This window comes from Xiphophorus hellerii, chromosome 9, assembly GCF_003331165.1.
Source record: "Xiphophorus hellerii strain 12219 chromosome 9, Xiphophorus_hellerii-4.1, whole genome shotgun sequence".
Lineage (NCBI taxonomy): Eukaryota > Metazoa > Chordata > Actinopteri > Cyprinodontiformes > Poeciliidae > Xiphophorus > Xiphophorus hellerii.
The window spans coordinates 3,146,880-3,161,125 of NC_045680.1; the positions used below are offsets into that span (position 1 = coordinate 3,146,880).

General features: G+C 38.6%; 1 protein-coding gene across 1 annotated transcript in view; it reads left to right on the forward strand.

The window, feature by feature from the left end:
• Positions 1–837: 837 nt before the first annotated feature.
• ror1 (receptor tyrosine kinase-like orphan receptor 1) overlaps positions 838–14,246 on the forward strand; it is a 153,353-nt gene continuing 139,944 nt past the window's right edge. Inside the window, exon 1 of the mRNA XM_032572877.1 lies at positions 838–1,214. Coding sequence (XP_032428768.1) covers positions 1,109–1,214 — 106 coding nt within the window. The 5' untranslated portion in view covers positions 838–1,108. The remainder of the gene's footprint in view (positions 1,215–14,246) is intronic.

Below are 14,246 nucleotides of genomic sequence, written 5' to 3' on the forward strand. Positions count from 1 at the left end.
ATGTATATACCTTTAAATTTGAATAGTTAAAATTCTTTTAATGTAATTGTTCTTTGTTTATAGATTTTGATGTCTGTTGTAATTCTCTTAGGCAAATCAGGTCAGACTATCAAAAATATTCATCAGTACAACAATTAGCTTTGCTATGAGATTATGCTAACAAGAAATGTTTTAACTAGAACTTTCTGCCTTTCATTAGCTTTTCTTTGTTTGAACTATAGAGCTTTAAGGTTTTTCATGTTAAAATCTGAAGCACAAACAACCAAGGATACGCTCACAATCATACACAAGGGCAGTTTAGGACTATTGTGCAGCCTTCAAAAAAGCTAACCTTGTGAACCTTTAGGACTTTCATCATTTATCAGACATCTAAAGATGTGCTGCAGGTTGTTCGATAGAGGCAACTGATTTGAACCCTAGTAAAAATGAAGCAAGATTATCTCTATGTTTATTAAAACCTAGCCTGTAACTAACCTTTATCTGATTTTTCCTGGACCAAAAATAATTTATCAAATATAACAAGACTGGTTGATGTGTTTTCAGTGATTCCCCTGAAAATACGGGTTCTGCAGTCAAACATTTATAATTAAAATCTTTATTTAGCTGTTTGAACAGTAACCTAATAGTACTTTAAAATAGGTAATGAAAATGAAAATTTTCTAGAAATAAAAATATAATTCTGAAAACATAGTAATGTCATTTTTATGGAAATAGAGAAGCCTCGGTTCGTTCCGTTGTTTTTCCTGTAGTGAACGCACGGTGGCGACACGTGTCTAAACACAACCATGTGGTTCCTTTGGGGCACAATTCTGATTACTCAAGTTTGTTGGAAGAAGTTTGTGCTCATTTGGAGCGAGACACACACACAGTTAGGGCTCCAAAGAGAGAAGAAGGAAAAGACGCGACTTTCTCCTTCATTTTTTTTATCCAGGTAACCCAGTGCGCTTTTTTAATTTTTTTTTTTTTTCTGAAGGAAAGCGCAAACAACAAACCTTAAGGCAGCGCGCCGCTGAATTTGGAGACGCATTTTGGGGGGGAAGAGAACTCAACGATCCCGCTCGGATTTGGATGTGAAAAGCGGCTAAGGGTGTTAGACAGAGCCAGAGGAATGTATCAAAATCGGGCCGCGGTGCGGGAACGTCTGTGGAGATGTCCAGCCTGCGCTCTGTGGATCTCCCTGCTGCTCCAAGGCGTGCTGGACCTGAGCGCGTCCGGTGAGTTTCTACAGCTTTCCTCTTCCACTGGGAATCCTTCCTGTCTCTCCTCAGCGTTTCTGTTGGCTCTGCTCTTTGCGGTTATGCCCCATTCATCTATGTGCCAATCTGCAGAAAAACTTAACTGCACTCCAACGTGTACTTATTACAATTAAACCACTTTTTAGAGACGGTTCAAGTCCTTTACAAGCGTATTTATATTTTAAAGACTCTTTTCTTTGTTTCCACGAGAGATAATCTCTCTCGCATGTAGATGAAGCAGATCTGTTTGCTATCACTCAGCTTCTCTCTTGCGAAAGAGCTTCGGGTTTTAGATTAAAGTCCCTTTGTGATTCTGAAGCCTCGGCACGGGGAGAGACTTCAACCCATTGATAGACATGAGGAGGACTCTTAACGTGGCTGTTGTGCGCCCCGCCACCCCCTGAAAATGTAGATTCATTAAAGATAAGGATGGATGAGAGCCATTTCCACTGCCTTTACTACTAATAGCTGTTGACGGCAATAAGATGACCTTTTGTGAAGTACTGCAGCGTTTGACTTCTTATGAAAACGAGTTGCCCATATCTGTGTTTGCAATGCTTTGCTAAATCTTTTTACATTTTATTAATTTTGTTTTGGATTTCAAATAATGTAATGCATAAATATGACATGGAAAGAATAGGATACCTAGTTTTTCAGTGTTTCTGGAGCTAAAAGTATAAGAAGATTTGAACTGTATTCAGCCCCTTTGACTCTAGAACCTTCTTCATTGCAGTTAGAGCTGCAAGTCCTTTAGGGTAAGTGAGTGTTGCCCTTGAATCTTAAAAAAAAAAAACAAAGCTCACTCAATTTGAATGGAGAGGTTGAATATCTTTATTTTAGCCTCAGATTCTCAATTGAATATCAGTCTGAACTTTGACTAGGTCATTTCAAATGATTAACTTTTAGCTTTGGTTGTATGTTCAGAGTTTTTGCCCTCCTAAGAGGATAACTGCTACCACACAAAGCATCTCCACAGCATGATACTCTGAGCCTGTTTCACAAGCAGTGATGGTGTGTTCAGGGTCATTTGCTGTGTTAGCTTTTACAGTAGAATGGAAAGTTTAATTTTGATCTCATCTGATCGGATCCTTTTTTCCCCCCCCACATGTATGCTCTACATGACTCGTGGTAAACGTCTTCTAGCTAATTTTTCAACAATTCAATTCTTGTCTCTCTTCAATGGCTTGCATAGTTTCCTATGAGATGTTTGAAGCTTGGGAAATGTTTTGATAACCTAACCTTGCTTTAAATTTCTCCAGAGCTTTTCCCATAAGCTGTCCGCTGTGTTCCTTGGTCTTCATGATGCTGTTTGTTCGCTAATCTTTTTGAACAAACCTCAGGGGCCTTTACAGAACAGCTGGATTTGTACTGACATTAAATTACACCAGTGGACTCTGTTTACTGATTAGACTTGTAAGGGCAGCTAGTTGCACTGGGACAACTACCTGCCCAGTGTAGTTAGTTGGGGGCAGACCACAATCTAAGCCACATTTTATATTTTTTAAATGAAAAGTATGCATCATTTTCCTCTCACTAAACAATTATGTGTTGCTCTATCAAGTTTGAGTTTGTGATGTGGCAAAATGTGTGAAAGGTTCAAAGGGTATGAACATTTTTGAAAAGCACTTTACCTTTACGGCCTTTGTTGTTTAGGTTTGGTTGATATCCCTAATGGCTGTTGAGGCAATAGGATGACTACTCCTTTGACTTCCAAGACAGAATAATTCCTTGATTTGTGGGTGAACCATATTTAGTACTAAAGGCTACTCTTGTCTTGTCAGTCCTGAGTTTTACTGCTTTCTCACCCCCTCCTGCCTCCACACAGCTCTGCGTGTTTGTGTGAGATCCTAAAGGAAAAGATGGCAGATGGCCTCATGCTGGATGTATGTATGTAACTGCTTGACTAATATAAGTATGATTGATTTTAGTTTGATTTAGATATGAATTGTTTATGAAGCTGCTCAGGGAAGGCATTTTAAAATAGTTTTTGTCCTGGCCTTTTTGAGTGTGTTGTAAGTATCTAACAGCCCTCCCGATCCAGAAAGGTAGTTATGAATTATCTCCGGAAGATTTTCTGGGTTTGTTTGGATTACCTCTGTCCTCCCCTAAATGCTCTGGGTGGTTATTTACGATGACACTGTGCAGCATATGCTATGTTGAGCTTAAAGCTTTTATGTGATAGTCCTTCTTTTTCCTGTCCCTTTCTGTATCTTCTGGCCTTTTTCTCTTGCTGGGAGACAGTGAGGAATGTTAATCCACATTACTTAGCAGGATGAGTTGGCTCTGACTTATTCAAATGGAGTTTGATGGTGGAATATGGAGAGAAAAGGCATTAAGACCCTGATTCTCCCCCTATTTTATATCTGGACAAAGGAGTTTTGACAAGAAATCCAAAAATCCAACAGTTAAATTTTGTATTGTTACACTACAGTTGCATCAATCAAACTAAGTATTTGCACTAATTTTGCTTTTATAAACACATTAACAAACAACATATTCCCTTTCTTTGTTAAAATTAGATCAAGATTAGGGATAAAACCCATTAAATTATTTTAAGATAATATCCTTAAGTTGTTTAAGTAACGTTGGCATATGCTGCATGGTTTAAAGTTTCTCCCAAATACTAACATTACCATGACATGTTTTGTTAATTTTCATGGATCAAAACATTCTGACCAGATGGGTTGCCACAAATGCATTTTTGTACATCTGCAGCACTGCTATGCTGAGTTATGTGCCAACTTAGTAAGATAACAGCTCAGTTTATTTTGATTTTGGTGCAGGTAAGTATCTTTAAAAATATTTTTTGAAATAGAGTGAAACTAAGTATTTCTTGATTTAACAACTCCAAGTCTTAGCTTAAAAATATCAGAACCATTAATAAGATCAGACGAGACCTTTAAGAAATTGGAAATCAGTATTGCCCAAGAAAAGTCCAATACATCTTCACCTAGTACTTTGCTTTGCATTTGCAAACTAAACCAGTCAGTTTCGCCTGTTGACAGGCAACTATTGTCCAAACCAGGTTTATAGCTATTAACAAGCATTTCTACTTGAAGAATCTTTTCTCTTTTAGCAACAGCCTCTTCACCATTTGTTAGTTGCTGGAGTTTTGTCTCCTTTCGAGCTCGCAGTCTGAGAGGGATAACAACGACAACAATGTGGTTCAGCTGTAATCAATTGTGAAGAGAATGGTGCGGCGCCTGTGATCTGTGGCCTTGTTACGGCCGCTCTGTGGAAACGTCTCAGCACATGTGGCCAAGAAGAAAGGGAAGAGCGTCGTTATCTACTTTTATTTGCGGCCGTCTGGTTTGTTGGTCACTCTGCGAGCTTCCAGTCAGGGGTCGGAGGTCGCAGGTCTGTCGGTGTAGTATAAATGCCTGCGTTTTTAGGAACAATTAGGGTTTCCCCAGCTTCAACAAGGGAATTTTGATGATATGTCGGAAAATACACGAGTTAGTTGTAAAAACAAACACACACATGCAGTTTATGTTTTTTAGAGAGCTGCATTTGCTGCAAATTCTTCTCAATGCCCAGGAAAGTGAGTCAGGAGGTCATGAAAGGAATTTGGTATGATTACTACTGGACAGGAGATTATCGCCCTTTTCAATGGCCACACACGCTGAAGTCAAAATCTGATTTTTAGGTGCAGATCTAATCCTATAGGTTTTAATTCACGTTACACAAGCTTCCCTTCATGGTCTGTGAAACTTACACAAGTATCAGCAGACCTTGTATTTTATATATGCCTTGTAGTTCTCAGATTTCAGCATAAATCTGTCTGTCTGATTTATTTTTATTTACTCTGAAGTTAAAGTCAGGTTTTGCAGCTAATGAGGTTCTAAAAATAGAGAATGGTTACAGCCCAACTTGTGGGCTTTTGGGAACGCATAAAAACAAAGCAGTTTTATTGTCAAATAGTGACAGTTGTTCCTCTACTGCCTTTTGGCTGTAAGTAATAATATGTGACACTTTCATTAGGTTAAAGTATTAGCTGTGTTTTCATGGTGCTATTTCTACAAAAACCATCGAAGTGTTCCTGACTGTAGAGCATTCACCTCTGAATGTTAAAGGTCATTATAAAATTTATTCATTGTGGCATTTAGCCTTTTAGTGTGACCCGCAAAGTCTTTAAATAGCTTCAGTCGACTATCGAAGAAAGTTGATTTTAAATGACCTTCTATGCATATAGTTACCAGTCTCTCTTAGTCTGACTCTTTACTATCCATCTACTGTCCATTTCCTACACTATTTACTGAGAAGATAATGAAACTGAATATAAGTGATGTCAAAATATAGATCATTATAGTTTATTTTTAGAAATTAGGACAGCTTGCTGCTGATACTGTGTCCTTCATGATATTTGCCTCTTACCTGTTAAAATGTTTATTTAAAGCTCTAGGAGATTCTTATGCAGTATAAATGAGGTAAACCTACGCTTTAAGTTTAGTATGCTGGTTTAGTAGGGAAATAAATACCATGTAAAGAAATAATTATATGCATAATAGTTAGATTATCAGATTAACTGGACTCAGACTTGTGTAAAACATTTTGTCTTGTTGAGCTCAGTTTTGGACTAATTTAGGTTTCTGAGTAAAAACTAAAATTTAAGAAGGTATAAGAAAAGCGTACAAAATATTTTCTACAACCCATCCTATTATATTGACCATTGTTCATATTGATACCAGAAAACATGAGTTAGAGTTCAAAACAATGAGGAGATGAATACTAGTTTTTACACTGGCTTTGGCATCCTATATTAGCTATTATTGTTGTTAGCACTGCTAGCATTGCTGAAACAGCAGTCTTGGTGTGTTTTCCCTTGAGAATGCAACTCCCTGCCCCTAAACAATCCCATTTCCAAAAAGCTGTAAACAAATCCATTTTCAACATACTCCATATGTCATAGGTTAAAAAAAAGAAACAGCCTTCCAGTTATATAGAGAAAATCCTTCTCGCTCACATTCTGAATCTTTGCAAAACTGTTATACCCAACTTACACTAGTTATGACTAAATTTAACTCTTCTTGGCTAAATAACATCATCCACATTGTGTCTGTATCAAACTTGATATGGTACGTTGTGTTTTATAAACCTGCATTAATTGCAATTGTCAATGTAACTGAATTATTACTGTAATATATTCCTTTTTAAGTCAATCAGACTGTCTGGAAAAGTTTATTTAGTGATACATAGCTTCTTGCTTACATGGCGTACCAAAGGTAGCTGCTCATTAAAAGTTGCCTATATCTGGTCAGAGCAGTAACTAAAATGTCTTTTTAGGAATTTCTGGCCAATAACTGTAAAATATGTATACAAAAGCAAAGCACTGATTTGTCTGAGATCTAAGGTATTTGCTAGATGGGGGCAAATACACTATCTTGATTGTGCTACATTTAATTGGAAAGTCATCATAAACACGCCTATAAACGTGCACATTTTCACTTAAAAAGTAATGTTTCCTGTTTAACCAATGAAAATGTCAAGGCAATGAAACATGAGATATAAGGTCTTCCCATTCTTCCTGACAAATATTACACCTTTCTTTCAGCTTCCTTTGAGATCCATGGGTGCTTTGGTGAAAAAGGCCCTCCTGCTGGGAAAGCCTCCTCAGTCATGGGAAATGCTTTGAGGGGAAAAAAGGGCACAGTGTTCTGCCCACAGATGTGCCTGCCTTTAATCATCTTAGTGTGCTCAGGTGTGGCCAACAATGCATATTGAAAAAAAAAAACATGCAGAAGTCAACTCTAATCATCCACCCACAAAAATTCAAAGTTTTTATTCCCGCTTACTAATTTGATCATGCTTGCACCTCTAATAGCTCCTCTGTGGTTTCCTTCCGATTGTTGTTTCATCCAGACAGGAAATGCTGGACTCTGTCCTGGTCCGAGTGGTGCATCTCTTTCTCTTTCCGATCAAAAGCTTTCGCACACTACACCACCACATAGCATAGGGCACTGTGCGTCTCCCTAAATACCTTTTCCAGGCACAGAAAAATGTGGCTGGAGCTGTATGTGTGAAACAGATGTAGTTGGTTCCTTTTTTTTTGAGGAGCAAGGGAGAACTGACTGTTTTTGAGACAGCTTGACTCCTATTTGAGTGTTCAAAATGAGGAGAAAATCATAGGCTTTAATTTAATCAGCACATAGTCATAAATCACACACAGACTCTGTTTTATGCCCCTGATTTAAATCATTGGTGTGTAAACTATACATCGTACTCAGCCGATTTCTTACTTCCTACTCCTTATTAAGCACATGTGTGTTGCCAAAGCTGAGTGTGCCTCAGAGTTGCCAAACTGCTTGGAGAATATAGTGTGCTAATTGTTTAACTGGTGTATAGTTAGCAGACAGCATGTTCTAAATTATATGTATAAAGAAAACCAAGATATTCAGGAACTTCTTACGTTTCCAGTTTTTATTGCTTGTGTTGAGTGTTATATTAAATCGCTCTCTTTCTGTTGTTTCTGTGCTAATAGCCTCATTGAACACTATTGGTGATGCAAAAAACCCAAGAATCTTTGTTGTGGTGCTGGTTTGGCTGGCAGAAGTGCTGGAAAAATGACCTTCTCTTGAAGGTCATTTTTTAAAAAGAAACAAAACAAAACTGAGGCTTTTCTATGCACAATAAAAGGGCCTAAATTTACAGTGTTTGGAAAATCAAAGGAAACTGAGCTTAGTAAAAAAAAAAAAAGGCCAGGTAAATTTTGATTCTTAAATCCTGGAATTTCATTTCATTCATTTACTTTAATTCAAACATACCACCTCTACCTAAACAATCTGCACAAATCTATTTAAAAAAGAGATTGGGATCAGACATGAAAAGCCTGATTGGTGCATCTCTGATTTCCACTAATTAAGCTCTTAACTTTTTTTTCATTTTGGTCAGAGGTAACATTTAATCAAAGTCTGCAGCGTCATTCATTCGTATCCTCCTTCTTGATGCTTGATAATGTTTCTGCCACTGCAAACTGTGGCCAAGCATGAAAACCTTTTTCCTGCAATTTACTGTCTGCTTAAGAGGTGAGTGGCGAGTGGTTGGATAGAGGAAGCTGTGTGTGTGTGGAGGGTTTATGGAAATTCAGTGTTGGATGAAGAGAAGGAATGAAATGCAGTGGTTTATGCTTTTAGTGCTAAAGTTCAGAAGTCAATGTGGCTACTTGAGATGTTTCGAATGCTTTAAAAAAAAAAAAGAATTGCAGAAAGATTGTGATGTTTCTCTCCAGATTCTGATATCTTCAACCAGCCCCGGCTCCAGACGAGTTTAACAGGGGGGGCATCGGCTTATTTTTTTGGGGGGGGGGCAAAATCAATCTACGTAGCTGAACATGGACAACAACACCAGTAGCTTAACGTGCTGTATTGGTATTAGCTAGTCACTCAACTCATTCGGTTGGTTTCAGGGAAAAACTGTGAAAAGTTCTTTGCGTTTTGTTGGTTTGCTGCCATGATTCTAACACAAACCCGAGCAGCTCTGCACAGCAGCAGATCTCCTTCACTGCCTCAGGTGTAAACCGAGCGCGAGCAACTTGGCGCTCATGTTGCGTTTAACGGCGGCTCGGAAAAACAGGTTACGACGTGTTAACAACAACGGATTAAACAGTTTTAGCTTCTGAAAAAAGTGACAGAGGGCACAGATACGGGAAGTGTGGAAGCCCCTACTGTATCAAACCGATATAGGAATAACAGAGAGTTGGCCACTCATAGGTAAAAACAACAAGCAGCTTCCAGTCCAGGGAGTCACAGCTATCTCTGTTAGCGGGCAATGCCCCCCAATGCCCACCCATGCTGCCGGGCCTGTCTTCAACCGTGCTCTGCTGGTCTGCTGATGTCTTTTTAATCAGCTTCAAAGAGGAAAAAAAGGTTGCTACCTACATGAAGCCTTTATGCTGGTCTATGACTCAAAGCCGCTCTTCAAAATGGGAAAAACAGGAGAGTATATAATTAGACAAATTAGACTTGATCTCAGTAAGTTGGGAAATGTTGATTAAACAGAAGCCACTAAGCTAAATTTGCCGATATTCACAATCAGAGCAATAAATAATAACTCTAAAATAAGGCTGGGCTCAAGGTTGCCAAAGAGGTTTCTGAACTCACGGTTGGAGTGAAGAGTGGCAACTTGGGGTTAACAGGAAAGCTGTATGATTGCAAGATTTGTTGAAATACAGAATCAAGTATAGTAGTTCAGTATTCAAGCTCTAAAGTTCTTTTCTAGACAAAACAGCGACAGAAAGCTCCTGTTGATTTAGATCCCTAAATGTTGTGTTCAGCGCTTTCTGTGTTGAGGTCTTTCAACTCAGCCTGGATGACAAATTGCTGTTGCCACATTAGGAAAATGTTCCCCGCTGTACTTTATGCGCACAATACAATGAGTCCTTTACTGCAGCCCAGTAGGAGAAGCTGAAAGTGTGAGACTATGCTGATGATAAAATGAGTCTAATGGAATAAGGCACACATTCTGCATATCGGAATCCTATATGGATTTGAAGTCATTAAATGTGGAGCAGCACGTGGAGAAAAGGAGCTGTAAATTGTACATTATAGTTAATGTTTTATCAAGTTAGTGCATCTAGAGCATCCGTCATGGTGAACTGCCTAAAATGTGAACATCATGCAGGGGGGTAGGATGAAACATGGCTTTTTAAGTTCCCCTATACATGTCAGAGTAAATCTTTATAAACCTTGTTTGCTTTGCATTAAGGACCTCAGAAACTCACTCTCCATGCAGGCAGGCTGATAGCTGTTCACCCACAATTAGGTCTTTGTAAGACACCACACCTCCTCCCAGGGTATTAAATACAGCAAACTTTATGGGCTCCTGCCAAATACACATGCATTTATCTTTTTTTAAGAAACGTTCGCTTTATTGTTTTACTACCATAGGTTTTTCTAATTTATGCCTTTTTAAAAATTAAAATATGTCCACCGCTATGAGAAATTGAATTGAGTGTAGAGTTGCAGTTTAGTGTTTTTAAAGGCAGTTAATCAGAATTTTCTTTTAGGTCTGGATATGTATGGGGGGGGGGGGAAAGTTTGGAAAAGCTTTTTACCTGTCTCAGATTATAATTGTATAACTTTAAATATACTACTCTTTCACAGCATTCCTACAAAATATTTAAAACAAACATAATGCCATTATGTTTGAGCAAAAAGAGCAAGAAGTATTCCCATCGTTGCAAAGCAACATAGGAAACAGATTAATAGTAATTATATTGTTCCCATTTATTGCTTTAGTTTTTATATATACACACACACACACACACACACTAAAACTAACTTATAAAGATGGTAGACTATTACTTCATGTTGAATGTGCATCAACATGCTTTAGGGATGCACATGTGAGATCTTGGCTTTAACTAATTCATGACAGTAATCTACAAGCGGCCTGTGTGGACACCACACCAAGAATTCAAAGTATTTATTTTTACATTTTTAAAGGAACAAAGGTTATAAACTGTTGTTTAAAGAATGTGTGTGAAGTGTTATTCAGTTCTGATTTGATCTAAGACGATCCTGAGGCCAAAAAATGTTACTTTGCTGTGGAGATAGATGTAGCTGAGTTGGACAAAAAATCAGGTTTGGGCCGTATGCAATTGATAGCAGTCTCTAAGTGGTAAAATTGAACTCTCAGAATCTTTCAAGGTTCTGTAGAAAAGTTGCTCGTTTGTTTTCAGTGACTCTCTCAGGCCTACTTTCTGCTCGGCTGGACATGAGAAAACACTCAGCTCCTCTGTCATCCCACCTCCATGATGGGAATGACATCCAAACTCCTTGGCACGCCTCTTATCTGACTGGCAAACAAACACTGAGACTAATGCTGGCACTTTTCTCGCAGTTTTCCTTTTGCCCTTACTTTCACACCGCCTTCCAAGGACTTCTTTCTCCCACTCAGACACACATGCACTCTGTGTCTATCCCCCTCTCTGCACATGCAGCTCCTTTTGGCTGCTCAGTGGCTCCTCCACTTGGCCCTTCTGGCCCATCTGACTGACACGCTTGTCTGAACTCAGGCGTCTGTTTACTTAACAATAACTAAAGTCAGAGTGGCTCCTACGCTCCGCAGGGACACAAGCATAACAAGTTGAATAGCTTTTGGCATTCTGCTGTCAGTTTTAGATGTCTTAAAATTCAATAAGATATATCTTGATAAAATTAAAGTAGGCTCTTATACTGTAATTCTTCTATTTAGAATTAGGGATGTTTTATCCAATAAAAGATGCCCGATAATGACCTTGATGAACATTTAAGGCTTAGTATTCAGCAGTTTTTTTTTCCTTGTACGTGGTTGCGGTTAAACAGCAAAAGCATTAGACCATCAGCTCCTGGGGCATTTGTATAAACATGGCCTTCTGCAGTTATTATTAATACGTCATCGCATGTGTTTTCTTCCATCCCATTTTTTTGTTTTCTTCTTTCTGTTTTTTCACGCTCGCATGTATAAACACAAATGTTGTATTGTGTAATGTGCAAATTCACCCCTCCTGGAAATGCAGTCATTAAACAAAACATGCCTGGACTCCAGGAAATCAAATTTTACGGGCCATCTAATGATTTGTGTTTGGGGTGAAGTAACTCTGTTCTTCTGTTTTCGATTTCCTTGTTATTAGTTTGGGTTTTTTGACCTTGCAATGTAGATATTTGAGAGGTTTCTAATAGCGCAGAAGAAACGGAAAGGAGTGTGTTTTTTGTCCTTTGGATTTTATTGCTTTGTAAATACAGGTAGTGGTCACAGAGACGGGTGTTTAAGCCTGTTGTAGTCTTAGGTTGACTGCAAGAATTTTCTCCTTTTGAAGATTAGTTCCTTCAAATGGGTTTTAGTTTAAAGCTGCCAGTTAAATTATGTAGGCTACTTGCCCAGCAAGCAGATTCAGAGATCTGCTAAAATAATAATGCTGAAAATGCCTAAGCTATTTTTTCACCACCACAAAATATAAGCAAGTTTGGACTTCACAGCTGCAAGTTAATGAACTTCATTTGAAGACTATATTCAGAAAGTTGGTAAAATTCCTATATGATTTAGCTCGACAATCTGTATCTTCATTACTTTAGGTGTTCTTGATATATTGTGAATATTATGGGTACGGAGGGGTTTTAAGTTGGTTAGTGTGTATAAACGTTTCACATATAGCGTCATAATCTACCCTATTAAAGGAAAAGTGTCATGTAAAATTTACATTTTAAAACTTTTTATTCATGTCATAATGTTATATCATCAAAACACACTTGGAGTGTTGCTCTTGAGTTTTTTGTGTATGTTTGAGAAATCCTTGAAGAGCTGATGATGGTCCTGCTTCTTCTTCTTCTTCAGAATCACTGAAGCTTAAGAAGTCTGCTTCCTATAGAATGCTGCTTTCATTACAAGTCAAAAACTACTGGCTGAGATTTTGTGCCTTCTCACATGTGAAGGCACTGAAGACGACAAGCTTAAGTTGTGCAGTTATGCATGATATAGAAAAGGTGCAAAAGGCACGTATGCCAGAAGGGAATCAACTTGAAAAGAACAACATGAAAGACAATGAAGCCTTTTTATGACCCTCATCAGAATACTTGTGGCTAAATAAATATTTGTCCACAAATGACTAATTGATCATTTGGATCAGTTTCATACCACACCCTTTCATATTTGCGTATTAACTTTCCAAGAGAGAGTGTAAACAAATCTCCTTCAAATTTCTGACTCTGACATTTCCATATAGCAGACCAATAAAATGAACTTAAAAGGATTCTTATATAAACAAGCCAAGAATTTTGGGGAAGTCTGCTATCACACTTGCAATTTCACACAAATCCGTTGTGGTTTGACGGTCTCACCACAAGGTAGCTTTCCTAATGGAAGAGCAATTGAGGTCTTAACAATTTCGATTTTTGGTGTTTTAAACAGAAAGAAGAGAGTTAAAGGAATGGAATGGAATGAAACAGTCAGAGTCTCCAGATGGGCTTAAGAGTTTGAAGAGCCACCATGTCTTGTGTAATGTCTGAGCATTTGTGGTGCGGTTGCAATCTGCCGGAATGATAATGGAAGGTTTTGGAATGGTCACAGAGCTGGAATCTGCCTTTGTAATACCTTCTTCACTTGTGACTGGCATCATTTAGGATGCCAGTCGGTCCCACTGTGAGCAAAAAAAAAAAAATAATGAAATAAAAAAATAAGGATCAGCATTACTCCATTATTGAGTTTTGCCTCTAAAGCAGTCCCCTGTTCATATTTTCACTTTCACCAGTGATTCTGCTCCTCAGATGTTTATCAAAGCTGACACTGACTTGGAACCACCACGGTTTAGATTTACCGACTGTTGAGATCGTCTCCTGTGTGCCCATGGTTCCCTCACACCAACTTTTATTTTCTTGTCTCTCTCTATATTTGTCTCTCTTTCCCTGAGTCCCCGGCACTCCATCCCTCCTCCTTTCAAAGAGCATTAATTTCAGCCAGGCAGGAAATGAAACTACATTGCCCTGCGACTCCAGCAGAAGAGGGGGAACCTGGAGGGGGAAGCGGTGGAGGTCCATGGAGTATATGAAGCACAATAGTCGTTCTTGAAAACCAGATGAAAAGATTGCTAGTTGGAAGAGGTGAGCGAGGATCGGGAGGGTCCTAGCTCAGTTAAGAGAAAGACGAGAAGGTCAGGAATGGTACTGATCTGAAAAAATATTTTCATATAACACTTTGAGTGACAACAGCCCTTAAATTAACTTTCATATAGTTGTGCATGTCCAGAATTTGAAATATTTGACTCTGGAACTTCCAAGGATTACTAGAGCAAAGGAGAACTTTGTAGGACCTGTTGGCCTCTTTATCGTTCACATCTCCTCAACTCCATCCTGCTATCAAAAGTCAATGATCTTCTCCTCAGAGGGGCCTATATAAGAGGCTTAGACCCGCGTGATTCCACTGCGTGTTTGTTTAACCTCTGCATGGCTCCCTCTACTGTGCTAAGCTTTACCCAAAGAAACTCATTACCTCTCGCCGTTCTGTCTACCACCATTTTGTTCAACCATTATACTCATAGTA